General features: G+C 37.4%; 1 protein-coding gene across 1 annotated transcript; it reads right to left on the bottom strand.

Annotated features, from left to right (window-relative positions):
* Nucleotides 1-5,843: 5,843 nt before the first annotated feature.
* DPM1 (dolichyl-phosphate mannosyltransferase polypeptide 1, catalytic subunit) lies at nt 5,844-16,665 on the bottom strand (the record flags this gene model as incomplete). Its single annotated transcript, XM_008935572.1, has 8 exons — nt 5,844-6,086; nt 9,184-9,298; nt 9,583-9,651; nt 11,110-11,205; nt 12,129-12,154; nt 12,285-12,361; nt 14,540-14,573; nt 16,566-16,665. Coding segments are annotated over 8 exons (622 nt in total), but the record flags the coding sequence as incomplete, so codon positions are not given.
* Nucleotides 16,666-16,931: the final 266 nt, after the last annotated feature.

The following is a 16,931-nucleotide window of genomic DNA, read 5'->3' as shown; positions in this document are numbered from 1 at the left end:
TTTTGGGATTTGGAATTGCTACTGTGCATACGCGATTGTGGCTGAGTAAATTAGCCTATCAAGTAGAGAAATTAGCTAGTGCTACTGATGTCAGCCTATAGCTACTCAACAGGCAACTATAAGCTACGTCAAGGATGGCTCTTCAGAACCACATGGCACTGGACTTAATGCTGTTACAGCAAAATGGACTTTGTGGCTACCTGAACCTCTCCAGTACAGACTGTTGCATTACACAGGACCTCGACCTCCAGCTCCTGAAGAGGAAACAGGTGGCAAAAGACACCCATGAACTCCGAGAGTCAATGAATGACAGCTGGCTTGCACAAGTGTTTAGATGGTATGGATTCACTGTTAGTGGTTGGATTCAAAGTTTAATACAATATATATTGATGTTTATTGTGATGATAATTATCCTAGGTATAGCAATATCTTGTATAAAATCAACTATACTGAAAACTATTAGCATGAAGATGATTCAGCTTACTGATTATACTGGTTATACTGCCCTAATGGAAGAGGATGGTAAGGTGGATAACACAATCGATGTCCCTGGTACTAAGATACCATAATTTGAGACCAAATTTAAGTGTGTGGATGTGACTGTAGTCACAGGGTGGAAACAGTTTCGCGTTCAGCTGGATACGGTAACCAAGCCTTGGCTGTCTGAAGCGGTTGCCTCAGCTTCCAAATCATACTGGTCTAGGTCAGAGGGATTAAACTGTTTGACCTAAATCTTCATTTGACTAAGAGTGACAAGATCCATACCTTAGGGCATGAATCGTAGATCCCCGAGACAAGGCTATTGAGGGTCTTAGGGGCATGAGGAGACCACAGCTGCTTGCAGTCCACCTCCCATACAGTAGAGCTGATCAGGTGCTAAATCCTTGGACAAGAGGCAGCATCAATTTTAGCAGCCCCCTAATATGTGTTTCATCTCCCAGCTGGGGCTTCAGATTGTCCAACAAAAAACCTTCATGCTAATACAGGGCTGCCTGTCACTCAGCAGAGCTCTGACTCTGTAATCTCAAACCAGAGTGCAAGCACCAAACATAGGTCAAGGATAATCTTAATGACAAGCCATGCAAAACTCTACAGCCCTTTCTTCCCTAACTTCATGTCTGTTGGGACTGCATGCTTGCAGCATGGCTTTGGCTGTTCTCATGGGTTTGAACAACTGAGCCTGCTCTGTAGGGGTTTCATCCATCACACTGAATCTCTAGCCCACAATAACAGAGCAAGAGATCTCCCCAGAGCCTTGACTGGCTTCCAGTGGAAGTCACCAGTTGGCTCTTCAGGGGAAGGTATCACTGGCCCAAAATGTGAGTTACCTTCTTCCCCCTCTTCAATAAATATGCCCAACCAAAGATATCCATGATATGTGCTGATTTAAGCCAGGAAGGAATTAAAGCTCTTGTTCTTGCCAGATGATTGAGTGCTTGCAGACACAGATTCCTAAGAAAGTATAACAGAGAAAATACATTAGCAGAGTATTTGTGCCTTTGTGGGAAATGAATATGGATGTCATTAAGAAAAGCTGATTTATGTTGAACTGTAAAACCAGGGACATAAAATGAAAAATTCTCTGTAAATGTCAAGTCAGTGTTTTGTGGTGGCCAAAAGAAGGCAAGCAGAGTATTGCAATGGAATTAAGAAAGGAACTGAAAACTAAAATGCCACTGTATAAATCCCTAGCACATGAATATTTAACACATTGTATGGAGATTTAGGCACCTGATCTCTAAAGATTATAATAGAACTGTTTTACTGTAGTCTGCTACTAACATTTTGAGAATAGCAACATGTGGTGTGGCTTCAGCCTAAGGAAATTAAAAAGACAAGACTGAGTATGATTGTGTCTAAAATAACAGGAAAACAGGAAACAAGAAATAGAGAACATAGAATACTAGAATCATAGAGTGGTTTGACTTGGAAGCTACATTTCAGATCTTCTGGTTCCAAACCTCCTGCCATAGGCAGGGACACTTCCCACTAGACCAGGCTGCTCAAAGGCCCCCGATGCAGCCTGGCTTTGACCACTTCCAGGAAGGGGGATCCACAACTTCTCCTGGCAGCCTGTTCCAGTATCTCACCACCCTCACAGTAAAGAATTTCTTCCTAATACCTAATCTAAATATACCCTCTTTCAGTTTAAATCCCTTGTCCTATAACTGCACTCTCTAATCAAAGGTCCCTTTATAGCTTTCTTGTAGGCCCCCCTTAAGTACCAGCAGGTTGATACAAGGTCTCCCTGGAGCCTTCTCTTTTCCAGGCTGAACAACCCCAACTCTCACAGCCTGGCCTCACAGGGGAGATGCTTCAGCCCCCAGATCATCATTGAGGCCTCCTCTGGACCTGCTCAAGTAGGTCTGTGTCTTTCTTAAGCTGGGTACCCCAGAACTGGACACTGTACTCCAGGTGGGGTCTCACCAGAGCTGACTAGAGGGGCAGAATCACCTCCCTCGACCTACTGGCCGCACTTCTCTCGATGCAGGCTGGGTGCAACTGGTATTTTGGGCTGCAAATGCACATTGCTGGCTTATATTCAGTTTTTCATCAACCACTACCCCCAAGTCTTTCTCTGCCAGGCTGCTCTCAATCCACTGACTCAGAACATCTGATGAGCTTATTAGGCAGTAAGCTTAAAATGAACACAAGAAAGTACTTCACAAAATACACACATTGAAATTGTTGAACTCATTGCCATAGGATGCTGTAGAAGCCAAACCAGCCCTGTTTCTGGCTCGTTTTCAGCCTGCACCCATCTTCGAGTACTGTGAGAACTCACATGGCCATTCCTGCATAACTTCCTTCTTACTTTACAATCCATTCTTCCCTTACAATATATTCTTCTAATTTTTCTGGGTTTATATTAAGAATTTACAAAGGTGGCCTTCAAATACAAAGAGGCTCAATTAAAAGAAGCCAAGAACAAATTCAAGTAACCCAAAAAGTTCCTGTTAAAAAAAGTCAAGCACAGTTCTGAGTAGCACTGATGGCTTTTTCATCCCATTATTTGCTAAAAAGATTATTAAAGCTGTATTAAAGGGCCTCTATTAGAGATCTCCACACCGATTGCAGTACTACAGTGTTTATTTTTCACAAACTCTCACAGCAGTGCATACAAAAGGTCAGTGGTAGAATGCAGTCTTAGATCTTGGTTTTGCAATGTTTTCCTATGTACGGAACACAATTCAAGTACTGGTGATGTTCTACAGGGCCAGATCCAAGTGCTCAAAGATAAGGAATCCTTTGGAACCAGACAGTTTTAGTCACCTCAGTGGACAAACTCATTGGAAGGAAAGTACTGCAGGCTGAGATGTGGGAAAGGATGAAAAGAGAGGTGATTTAGGTTAGTTCTCAGCAAAGATTGTACTTTTTTTTCTAACTTAAGGGTATCAGTTTTATGATGCTCCCCTCTACAAGTGTGTGGAGGGTCAAATGCACAACCACCTCTTCTGAATTTCAGGCTTTTAAAACTTCCTGAAAGGCAACTTTTGAAAGTCTGTTCAACATTCACCAAGGTACCCACATCCCAGTCCCCTTGTTTTTGAAGAAATATGTATTCTTTTTGCTAGGCAAAAACTACCCAGATGATCTTCATGATATGTATTGTGAAATCTGCCTCTGTGTGTATGTATATTTATTCCACTAGCTGGGGAAAGGCCTCTGTGTTCTCAGTCCTGCTTCTTTCCACTGGGTCCATTGGGTATTGGTTCCTTTCAGTTGTGATTTCTACAGGTCACTTGGTGCAGGCTATTGAAATCAGTTTCACTCTTGTGACCTTTTCATGTTTCAAGAAGCCCTATAGAGTATCTGCTTGTGGCTTGATGGCATGAAGCATTTATTTTCATTTATTTATGTAACTTCTTGATAACTTTAATACCATTACCTTTAAGCATAGTAAGAAATTAGCTCTTTATCTAAAAACTGAATATAGCCCAGCCATGTTTCAAACTTTCACATACTGGAGCACATAAAATATGCCATGTATTATGATCCTAATTGATACGTAGAGGCACCTTCCTCCAAACAGATTGCATAAACAGTTAAATGGCAAAAATCTACCATGGAATTTTGATAATTAAAAAGCAGGCATGCACATTCTAAAAGCTAAACCCTAATTCACAGCAACTAGATCACAGCTAATGAATGTAATGGACTTCAGTTATATATGTTACATATAAGTCTGAGAAAAATATGATCTTGCTGAGGCTTAATTTGCATTTTGATAAATGGTTTTCAGTAGTATGTAAATTTGAAAAACATCTAAAAACTCACCACTTGGTCATTTAAAATTTTGTACCTATGTTCACCTTAAAATGTTGATTTTAGCCATGAAATGTCCAAATGAAACATAAGTAGATTAAACCTCCTCACTGGAGATTTCAGTGTCCCTTTAGACCCACGGATTTATTTCTGTATATATTATTAGATCTGATTAGCCTGCACCAAATGAAATTATACATAATTTGCTGGAAAAGTACATGCAAATGTCACAAAATGTACAGTTAAGTCACTGTAATTCAGTTACAGGTAGATTCAAATCCTACAGTTACATTTATTATTTTAAAGCAAATTAAGTAGGAAACGTTTGCTCTGAATCCTCAGGAAAGGAGAAAAATATCTGAATCTGTGCAACTTCACCAAAGACAAAGGAGTATCCCTAAAGCAGTACAGTATAACATTAGCTTTTGTGTTGAAGTTCTAACTTTCTGTGTTGAATTTTTGTCACTGTGTTATAAATAACTATCTGAAATCTGACTTTATCTACAGACTTTCTGAATTTTTTTCTTAATATTAACAACTGCATCTCATGCATTAAAGTAATGGAGACAAACACAAGCCAAATCAGTGTAATTAAGACATTTGTCACTTCTGCTATCCTACCATAAATTTTCTGCTACAGTTAGCCAGAGAACTACATGCCCCACCCAAATGAGAAATTATTTTTCATATATATAAAACCATTGTCAGAATAATTTCATCTTCCCACTTACTTCTTCCCCCCTCCCACCAAGTGCATATTTGTTTGCAAGGACTTCATAATTCCTGAGTTCTGGTTATATCAAACAGTGAAACAAAAAACAGTATTACTCTGTTTCTATTAATTCATCAGATCTGGAACAAATAAAAAAAAAAAAAAAGATTTTACATTACAAGCTTCTTTGTCAAAAGAAAAATTTCTTAAATATCTTCATTAAGGTGAACTAGGTTTTCTCTCACCCTAAATTTGGGTGAGATATTGTAGGTCTGTTTTACAGATTTTTAAAATGTTTAGTTTTTAAAGAATATGGAAAAAGGGAATCTGCTTCTGGACAAACACATAGAATACAAAATTCCACACATAGAATACAAAATTCCACACATAGGATTCTCTTCCTTAGCCAAAGGATATTCCTTCTTTCCAGTCTATAAGCAATTTTATAAAGAACAGATCACTGTACTCATCTGTATTTCCTCTTAAACTACACAAGCTATTATCAGTTCTGTAAAAACTCCTCTATGTATCTGCTTTAAGATAAATGTATAAACGTGCAGGGGAAAGAAAGGGAACTAATTGGCATACATTTAAAATACTATCTCCAAGCCACAGAACAAGGACAAGATAAATTCTGCAGATTTTTTTTTAATGTCCTTTCTTGTCTTTATTTAAAAATAATCTTTAGCTTCTGCTGAATGATTCATTTGTAAATGCAAAGGATCATTTAGCTTTGTGTTCTTTATTAAGACTTCATTATTTTTACAGAAATAGAATAGAGCATTAGTCTTTATTAGTTTTTAGTTTAACATACAGTCCATTTATTTTGAAATGAGAATTTTTGGATACAAGATATTTAGTTTATTATTGGTGCTTTGTTTAATTGTTAGTTTATAGCAGGTCTTCTATACAAATTATCACACAAATTATCAATTTATGTACTTTAAAAAACCCACATATGTCAGAAAATGTTCTTCTGCAAAAGCTAATTTAGGATAAACTATTACGTTGTAGCAAACAAGGTCAAGAGTCCCTTTAAGAAGGAGACTATTTCATTGCCTCCCAGTTTAGATTCTCCATAGACACGGTCCACAAACGAAATGGGAACCTGTTGAAACAAGCAAAACTATTTTTAAAGTTCAAAACCTAAATAATCAGAAATTCTCTAAACAAAAGAATGGCCCTTGGACTACAGCAAGTTTAGGCATGGGAAGAGGGCAAGAACCAGACTGTCTTCCTTTGCATCAGCTCTTCTTACCCATGGGTTTAATGATGCCCCGTAGCTGGGGAGGAATAAATTATTTGCTTGGTCACCTTTAAAGATCATCCAAAGTCATTGCGCAGTGGCTGGATGATGCATCAGTCAGAAAAAACTTAATAGCTTAAGTGTGTTAAAAGCCTAGGGGCTTAAACTGAACCTTCACCACTTCCCTTGTCAGCTAAATTCAAACCTTCAAGTCAGTGCCTCAGGAAGGCAAAAATCTCCTGCCACCATGAAACAACACCCTGCTCTGCCTCATTCCCCTGCTAGAGGATGACATCTGAATATGGCAGGTAGGACAGTAAGCAATAACTGTCTTTACTGGCCTTTGACCATTTCACAGATTATTTAGGGGATTAAAGGGCATTTAAAACACTACTTTTGGTTTCATTCCTGAAGTGATCATGCTGTCCAGATTAAGTCATTACTCATAAAATGTCAGGAACATATTGCTCTATCAGTCACGTGACCGTATGCAAATGACACGATGGGACATTCTGCTAATATTCCATTAAGAATATTCAAGAATTTCCATATATCTTTGCATGCAAAATTTACATACTTCAGGGGTTAAAGAATTTCATTTGAAAAAGTCATTTAAAAATTTGGCTTAGCACTCTGATGGCAGTTTCAACCAGAAATCATCTGGCAAGTGGAACACAAAAAGCACCACACCCTTGCACCTGTGACTGGGCTGAGGATTTCACACAATTCTAGCAGATCAGTTCATGGTAGGAAAGAACCAAGGGCAAGAAGATGGCAAGAAGGTACCTAAAAAGCCCTGCAGATAGGCTCAACAATGACTCTGGCTTTCTTAGGAAGTTTTTTTTGATGATCCCAGTAAGCATCCTGTCAACTCCAGACAGCTGATCTACAGGGCGTGGACATCAGAAATCACGTCAGTGCAGGACGTCAGAAGTGACATCTCCTGACCCGTGACAGAAGAATGGTTAATATCTCAGCTAGTAAGAGGCACCCAGTCTTTCCCTTCAGTATAGGAATTAACCACCTGAGTTGCTTCTGGACTTTGCCTTTCTTATATAAGTTCTATCAGTAGTCTTAAAGGAGACATTTTCAAAAGGGTGTACACCATGCACTGTGGCCACTTCACATATGGTAAAGAAGTGCAGCAAAATGAAACAAAGTGCATGCAGGCCTGTTCAGGTACAGCTTGTGTCAGTTCACCTCATCATCCGCTGGCTCCTTTTAGACTGGCACGTCTCAATCTTAATTTTCAAATTTGCTTAAGAAATAGTCTTCCCCTCACAACTCTATCTACATTTTACAACTGCATAAAAACTCCTGCCTGTAGAGCTGCAGCACCCACAAACTAGGAATTGGAATTGCAAGTGTCATCTCTCGTGGGATTTTGGTATTACTATTTGGATAACTATAAAATATTTAAAGAACCCAATACTGTTCAGGAAACACTGTATCAATGTACTTGAAACAAGATGGAAAACTGTCTCACCTCAGGAAGTTACAATACAGAGCTGATACACAGAACAGTAAAAAATACAATAGACTTATTTATAGGTATGTGTCAGCCATCTGAACACTGGCAAGTTTTTTACAGCTGTCACAAAGAAAATATTAAAGACAAGGCCAGAGCAGAACAATGAAGGAACTTTCCAGGTGTCAGAGAACTCTGTCCACATGTGAGAAACCAAAGGAGGAGAGCAGATGATTGAGAATGTAAGAGATGAGCTGTGGAGGACAGTGAAACTAACCCACCACAAACCACAGCCCTGTCTCAGCACTGACTAGGAGACATCAGGCCTAGTGAAAATTGTCTGTCAGGCTTTGAACCAGAAGACAAATACCTTACATTTGATGCTACACAACCAGGAGAGGAATGTAAATAAATGAGTGGTGGGATCAAAGAATAAGCAGAAAAAGGTCTTTGTGGCACCAGCCTGGAGAGGTCTAAGCAACCCAGGACTGCCTTTTTTTTTTTTTTTTTTTAAAGCCAGAGAAGTGTATTTTACAATTTTAAAAATATATAGCATATAAAACCTCATCTTACCCTAGATTTCAGTATCTGGATATACAGACAGGTGAGGATTTAATTCAGCAATATTACAAAGCAATATGTGAATGCAGCTGGATGTGAAGACCAAAAAAACTAGGGTCAAATCCCAGTTACAGAAAGAATAGTAATGTTGCTCCGTGAGCAAGAAAGTTGAAAGAAAAGAACTTCCTTTACTGTCTGGAAATACTCTACCCAATGTTGATAGAGAAATGCAATACATAAGGCTTGGAGAGAGAAGTACCAGCAACGGAGTTATGATGATGAAGAACTGGTTCTGAGATTTGGCTGCAGACAAATCATTTTAAAGCCATCAGGAAGAGCAATTCAGTGAAATATAAAAGGCAGCAATCACACTGTTGGAAATATAGGATCTAACTTTTTTTTTTTGAGTTCTTTTTCAATTACTGGAGATAGCACATTCAAAGAGTTCAGAAGTGGAAAGGTGTTAATAGCTGGAAAGCTGGAAAATAACAAGGCAATGAATGACAGAGATAAAATGGAACAGAATAAAGCTGAAATAGAATCAGGTTGCTGGAGAAAATAAAATGACTTGAAAAGACCTAACTAGAGATGTCTGTACAATATGAAGGAGGAAAGAAAAGGCTCACAGCAGCTTCACGGTATATTTTTAGTTCTTTCCTTCCTTGAAGGACCTTGTAAAATTGTACGCAGCTAAAGAAATGGCAACGGAAGAGGGAAGGGTCTGCAAAGCATATCATCCCAGGGAATAAGTAACTGCCATTTCAGATCTGGTATTACCTGGAAAAGTTGGAAAAATAGAGTTTGACATATGTAATTTCAGTTTGAAAATCTTTCTTCTTCTTGGAAGTGCACAAGATTTCCTATGATCCCAGTAATTTGTACCTACATTGAAATGAAAGCACAATATACTTATCAGAACTTTTACTATACCTCTCCAATAGTATATCCTAACTGTCTAGCCCGAACAATCATCTCCATCTGGAAGACGTATCCTTTAGAAACACATTTTTCCATTAGTTTCTGTAAGACTTCTTTTCTGTATAACCTGTAAATGATTACAAAGAAAATGAAATCTGAAGAACAGCTGCTGAACTTTGGAAATCGAGGTAGTGTGTAGGAATCTTGACTCTATGAGAGACTGATTAGTTACTATTTTTTAAAAAAACTTTACCAAAGTCATAGCAATAGTTCTTGCAACCCAGTTTACCATTTCTTACATCCTTTCTAAAGAGATTTCATAGTCTCAGTAAAGTTCTGTTTTCACTCCAGTGCCCTATTCATCGGTTTCTTAATTTCAAATAAACTATGAATTGCAAACTAGACCCATACCTGAAACTCCCTGTTAAGTCTGATGCACCTGGTCTCAGCAAAACCTGAGTTATAAAATTGGCACCACGACTGTGAAAGAAAACATGAATGTCAAAATTGCTCAGTACACAATCAAGCGGAATTTCTAGCAAATAAGTAAATGGCATCCTACTAACAAAAACCCCCAACTCTTTTATTACTTAATAAGAAACTGTATTTCTAATATGTTTTCGCTGCTAGATTTAACCACTAAATCATAGAATCTTGAAATCAAAACCCAACATTTTGTTTTTCAAATGTAGATGACTGGTAATTATTTAACTTCTCTATGAAGGAAAAAAACGATTTTTAGAAATCAGGATTACAATCTTACTCTTTATAGTAGAATTGCCACTACAACCACACAGTAATACAACACAAAAGAAATAAATTTGACAACAGTCAAAACATTTTTCTTCTGACTAACATTCACTGTAAGTGGAAAATAAAAATGCTTCAGGGACAAATGCAAGATTTGGCTTCAAAAAAAATCAAGGTTCAGTTTTGGTTTACAGTGGTTTCATAGTATGACAAGGACAAGCTCCACTGACAAAAAGGTTGTGAGACCATGAAGTCAGTCATGACTACCTTAGCACTGTCTGATATAGCTCTTGGCAAGATGCACAAGTCCTTCCCCTTGTCCACTATGATGTAAAGGGATTCATATGTAATGTCCATTTAGCTCTCTTCCCTTTTTTTTGGGTGTATGTTCTATTTCGATTCACAGAAAGATGAGCATCTATTCCAGCCATTAAAAAAAAGAACTCCAAATACAGACCCTGCCATACCATCTCCAGATACGACTGGTAACACAACTTCTGCTCCTAATTCTTTATAGTAACACAGAAATTGCCATGAACTTACATCTGTTCACTTAAATCAGGTGTAAGAAAGACTTCAGAAAATTTGTCAATTACCTCTTTAAAATCTGAAAGTCCCTGTACACCTCAGATGCCAGCCTCCATGTGCCTCCATGGCCTTTGCAGAGTCTTCCTCTGCTTCTGGGTGCAACCTCTCTCTAGTGTTCACTGTAACCATTTTCCAGTAAGATCTACGTAATGATTTATTGACATTGATTGTGCCAGATAATTCTTAACCTTATGACAAATCTGAGAGTCAACAGAGGGGTTTAGCAAGTGATTTACTGCTTATGGAAAGGACCGTTACAGTTATTAAAGCTAACTAAACATGTCTTGTTTACTTGTTTATTTTGTGACACTTGACAAGTGTCACTCATTCTTTGGATGATGAAAGACTGTCCCAACCTAATGCCATGTACATCTGTCCACTTCCAATCCATCTCTCAAGCCAAGCCATATCATTACATTCCTTCTTGGTGGGCGTTAACCAAAGAATCTACAAATTATGCATGCTTCTATTATTTAATATAATTCTGCAGTACCCAGTACTATTGACTGAAGAGTTCATCTCACACAGACTGAGTTGAGTACTTGGAATTATTATTTCTACATAACAAATTTATGTGTAAATATCTAGAAAAATACTAACCTGATTAATTTTCTTTTCAAATCCCAGCCATATACGCCTCCATTTCCTGTATATCTTGTTCCAGATACAATATCAAAATTGCCTTCTTTCTGTTTTCTATAAGCAATTGGTTTTATCAAAAAAACAGGAGGAATATTTGTATGAAGGCAGCACAGATTTCAAATAAGAACAATTACTCTTTTAGTACAAAATCTGTATTTTACAAACCTTTGAACAAGTAGGGAAGAGAGGAAACCAAGTTACAGTGGTTATAAGCATTCTGCATTTAAAAAAATTATAATCATAAGTTTCCCTGAAATAGCTCTAAGAGAACGATTAACTTTTACCATCTACCATGGAATTTCATAGACTACTCCATAAATAATTTATAAACAGTGACTTATGCATTTTTAAAAGCTCTCTAGTATAAAAGACAGACTATTTTAAAACACAGATTTAAATATTTAAACCACACAAACCCATAGTAAGGAAAAAAAAAAAAAAAAGAAGAACCAAAAACCTGGAACTATCCTTCCATCCTGCACTGATGAACCATGCCTGACTGATGCAGAACCTTAGGAATCCCACAAATCCCTTAGCCTCCATCATAACATTTGTTAACATTAAACAATGTTACAGGGAGGTAAAAGGCAGGCAAAAGGCAGAGCAGTGTTTCAAAACTAACTGAGAACATGGTCCTCTGTTCATCCCTGCATGCACACGTGAGAAAAGGATTAGATGATGACATTTATAGAAGTCCTTTCAAAGCTCAAAAACCATTACAAGGAATGGAAGTACTTAGTTACACATGCTCTCTATTACTTTCAAATTGGAGATTTTTGCTCCAGTTAGGAACTAATAATTTTTCTGGATGACTTTGGGACAAATCTAATGAGGTCAAATCAGTTTTATTTGAATTCTTGCCATGACAATTTTCTTACTACAGCTAGACAACAATACAAGTATATAAAGCTTTCAAATATTACTACACAACAATAAACATTCAGAAGTCGTTCTCTCATACCACAACTGGCACTTACCTGATAAACTCTGGAATAAATTTTGGCTGAAATGGAAGAAAAACAGATCAGAGAAGAGAAAGGGGTAGGGATAAATTAAAAAAAAAAAAAAAAAAAAATCAATGAGACTTTAATTATAACAGTACATAAACCACAGTGCATAATATACAGACTTACATGGTGTGAGAGATCAGCATCCATAATAACTATAAAATTCCCAGTGGCGTGCTTCATTCCATGTATATAAGCTGTGCCTGATGAAAACAGTACAGAAATTATTTCCCTCACTGTATTAACTTATGCAATCTTTTAGCCACAGTCTTCACTTATATTCTAAAATCTCTAAGTTATACTAGAAAAGGATCAACTAAAAACTTGTAAAATTTACTTTAAAATGATGTATCAACAGTCAAACAGTAAAGCTATTTTTCCTTTTACCATTTCAGCACAAGATTTTATAAATTTAACCCTTGGCAAGCCCCATTGCACTGACAATGCACAGAGAAACACACCTTGGTAAGTGGGACACTATCTAAAACAACATTTCCAGAAGTGCGACAGGCACTGTGAACTCTAGAGAACTGGACACAGGACAAAATAAACACTGCCAGCTATAAAAACTTGTTTTCTAGACCCAGTATTTACTATTAGTAGTACACAGATTTTGGGTTGCTCTCCCTGACACTACAAATTACATACCAATACCTAATCTGAAGAAAGACTTTTTTTTTTTTTTTTTTATTTTGGAGCATGTTATTCACCTTGTATGAACTGGTGCAGCTATCTTGTTAAGAGCTGGAACAAGTCTTGCTAATACAGTTTTCCTGAACAGTGCAAAATTCTGATCCAAGTCATACTGTTCAAAGACAGCACTACTTCCAAGGGCAGTACAGCAGCACAACAGGGATTAAAAATCCATTATCCAAATTACTCTTGAGTCTCTGTTAACTTCATTAGGAATAGATAAAACTGCAAAAACCATACTCTCAACTGATGTCCTTAGCAAGCACTCTCGGAGGAAATTAAACTCTTGGTTCAATAAGCAACCTCACTTTCCTTTCTTTTCCATGTTGTCTGCAAAGTAACACAGTAGGAGTGTCACAGATTCATATACAGTGCATGATTGGTACATATGGTACATAGAAAATTTAAATTTGGTCAGTTTTAATCTGTAATATTGGTCAAATCTGGACCAAAGATGAAGTGGTAGAATACATAAAAATAAAGATAGGTAAGCTTTTTGGAGTTTCTTAGATAAACAAGAGACGTAGGGGAAAAAAAAAAAAAAGACTAGAAAAGTGAATTTAAATCGACAGTTCACTATCAAAATTAGAATTTTATTTTTGTTCAGTGGACTGGAGAAATTAGCTGCAGAACTCAGTACACAAGACACTTCAAAAGTTATACCAGCACATGGAAGTGTGGGTTGCCAAGGCATTTAGCATGAAAGGCAGAGAGTGATTAACAATAAATCAAACAAGGTATCATGTTCTCCATTCCTATTACAAGAAAGGAATGATAAGGACACAACATAAATCTTAATGGATGAAAATATGTCCACTTTATTTTAGGCCAGTCTACATACTACAAGTTTTTTTGTCATTTGTGACTTCCTAGGATATCTGCTTTTCTCTACAGCATGATAATCTTCATTTACATATTCTGTGAAATATGGTGGCAGAACTATAAAATTGCAGTACTGCAGCATAACATGCAAATTCTAATCATCAGTCTCAGTGGTACAGGATAGGTTCCCAGATTAGGGAGATTTCTGCAGAATGAGTAACTTCTGCAATGTACTTCTAAACTTTCAATTCACAGGTCAGTTAATAGGCTAGACAATATTTCAGTATTGTCTAACAGCATCTGTCAGATACATTGTCATTCTTTTTAAAATATAATCTTTATTCACACTGAAGTGGGTTAACTGTGAAGAGCTCTGTCCAAAAACAAATCAGAAAAACATTCCAGCCTTCTCTGGAGCTTGCACAAGCTACAGTCCAATATTTGAAGCATGCTGCACGAGTAGATTGCACAGACAGTACTGATCCAGAGGTAGCAGTGGTAGGTTCCACATAAATATAGCAGCTACCTGTATAAAAAATAACATTTTTTTCTCAATCTAGACCCCACATTCTGTAATCAGCAAATGCAGCATGCGAGGAAGAAAAGCAGGAAAACACAGTGACCAGTTTTCAGGTCTGAGGTTGTGGGAAATTTGTTACAAAGACTCTGTGACTTGTGTGTGGTTTTTAAGCTTATTCACTTACAAAAATCTTGATGAAAACATATTTCTGCTTTTGGGCTTTCAAGTGACAGTGACTGGAACTTTATACACTAGAATGTAGGGGAATAGCAGATTTTTTTTTTTTTTTGTCTGTTTGTTTGTTTGTTTGTTTTTTAAGTACTAACCAGAGTTACTAAAGACTTACCGAGGCCCAACTTTCTGGCTCTGGGTCTTAGAAGCTGCAGGATATATTAAAATATACATATATTATTTCCAGTACAGTTTTTAATTCATTTTAGTGACACCTTAAAATTTGCTCTTTTCAAAGTATAAAAATATTTCAAAATGTACTTTTAATTCTAAGTAATCCAGATAATATATTTTAAAAAATGATTTGTCAAAATACAGGAGAAACTAATCACTATATTAAGCAGGTATGTGATCAGATCATGTTTAAAAAAATAACACAAACCTTTTAAGCTTTACTTAATAGTTCTACAGTAAAAAACTATATTTAAAGCACCACCTTAGTAAAAAAAGGATTTCTTCAAATTCCACTGTCTCAGAAATACAAATCTGAACAAATCTACCCAGCATCATTATTTTTAAGGAATGATGAACACCAACAGCAGATATTTTAGCAAGTACCCTAAAGTGCTTTAGCATACTTCTAGTACTGAACATAAACTTCAAAATTTCCATGTGCATACAGATATAACCCACAAGTAATCACTGTATAATGATATTAGTAAACTGTCAGAATATGAGCAACCAAGCTTTAAAACTGCCCCAAGTATCCAGGGGGTAAAGGGGGCACTGCCACTGACAAAAAAGGAATCTCACTTTTTAGATTATCATGACAGGAATTGAAACTTTCAGCTCTCCTGAAGTACCTTTCATATCAATCAGCATTTGGGGAGGACAGGGTAGGTATTTAAACAGTCATCTAAATAGACCTCAGAAACAAAATTTTGAATCTCACTTTTAAATCTCGGCTAATTTTGATGCATTATCTGAGAGGTCATAAGTAACGTAATCCACAGGAGGACAGGGATGTGACAGTAACTGCTACAGCTTCTGCTGATTTGTGGTTTTGGGGCTTTTTCCTACAGGTTTGTTTGTTTTTTTTCCCCCCCCTTTAATAAATAAATTTGAACATTAAAAAACCCCAGACAAAAAACATGTTTGATTCCAAATCTACTTCCTCAAACAATGCTGACCTCTCCTGAAGTCAAGCCCACACCATGTTCAGTGAGCATAATGGAGCAAGCCAGAAGCCCCCTGGAGTGATGTGGATGATGACTCCTGAGCACAAATCAGAACCACGATTTTGCTCAGGAAACAAAGAAAAGAATTTCAGGTAAAAATAAATAAATAAATAGGGAAACAAAGACCACTGACCTAAGGAGAAATCACAGCTGATTCACACTTCTGCAGTGACACCAGTGTGAGCTGCGGGCAGGCCCTCCACCTAACTCCACCCAAGCTGCTGTGGGTGTTGTTCCACAGATCAAACTTCTAAATTAAAGTCTTAAGCAGGAAGGAGAGGTTGGCTAACTATCTTAAACCTGTCTCTTACTAATTACACAGTAATAGATTAACGAAGAGTGTAACAGGGCTTACAGCACACAACTCTGACAAACTGAACGTTGGGGATTTGCACCATTCTGTGATAAAGCTTTTATTTAAAAAAAAAAAAAAAAGTGGCTTTAATGACTCATAATGACTAAATAAATGACAGTAACTTGTTATATATAATTATAGTTATACAATGATATATTAAAAAGGAAAAAAAGAAGTTCTGTTATTAAGGAATGCAAATAGACAGCTTAGAAATAAATCACTAGAGCAGCCTAGCTTCCATCTCTCCAATTTCCACATTACTGCAGTCACTTAAAAGTTAGTCTGTCCAAAACACTTCCCCCCCTCAGGCACACCCCAAGTATGCTAACACCCGCTACTCAGCACTCAAAGGCACGAAGCAATACATTAAGTACTGAAAACATTTTGCAAATAAATGTTAAATCAAAATTCTGCAGATTAGTTCAGAACATTCCAAAGTGGCTGCAAGACTCTTTGAGCTCTGTGGGTGCATGAAGGGCTGTGCAAAACTTAACTCATTTAAAGATGTAAAGAATGTGCAGAATCCAGGGACTCTACTCCAGTTTTCTGAGGATTTAAAATGCTTCCCAATACAATACAAATGAAAAAATACAAAATATACAACTCACTATTTTATCTGCTCCATATATCTTTTCCAATTGTTCAGCAATTTCCTGCGTGCCATCTGGGCTTCCATCATCAATAATGATAATTTCGAAATTGTTTCCACTGAAATAAGAATTATTCTTCAGTGAACAAACAGAAACACCAGTTTCACTGCTTGGCCAGTTAGCGCAATTACACGTCCCTAATGAACCCCGGGGGAGCGCCGCTCCCCGCTGCGGGCTGGGTACGGCCAGCCGCACGCTCTCGCTCGGTGCCGCAGGACCTAACCAAACTCACAGCGCAGATAACCTTGCTGTAACGTCATTTTGGATTCTTCAGGGGCGCGTAGCTCCCAGCTCCGCAGGCAGCTGCGGTGAAGCTCTCCGCTC

Source organism: Merops nubicus, unplaced genomic scaffold, assembly GCF_000691845.1.
Source record: "Merops nubicus isolate BGI_N331 unplaced genomic scaffold, ASM69184v1 scaffold842, whole genome shotgun sequence".
Taxonomy (NCBI): domain Eukaryota; kingdom Metazoa; phylum Chordata; class Aves; order Coraciiformes; family Meropidae; genus Merops; species Merops nubicus.
The sequence above is the reverse complement of the archived record's forward strand: the minus strand, read 5'-3'. Positions and strand labels throughout refer to the sequence as shown.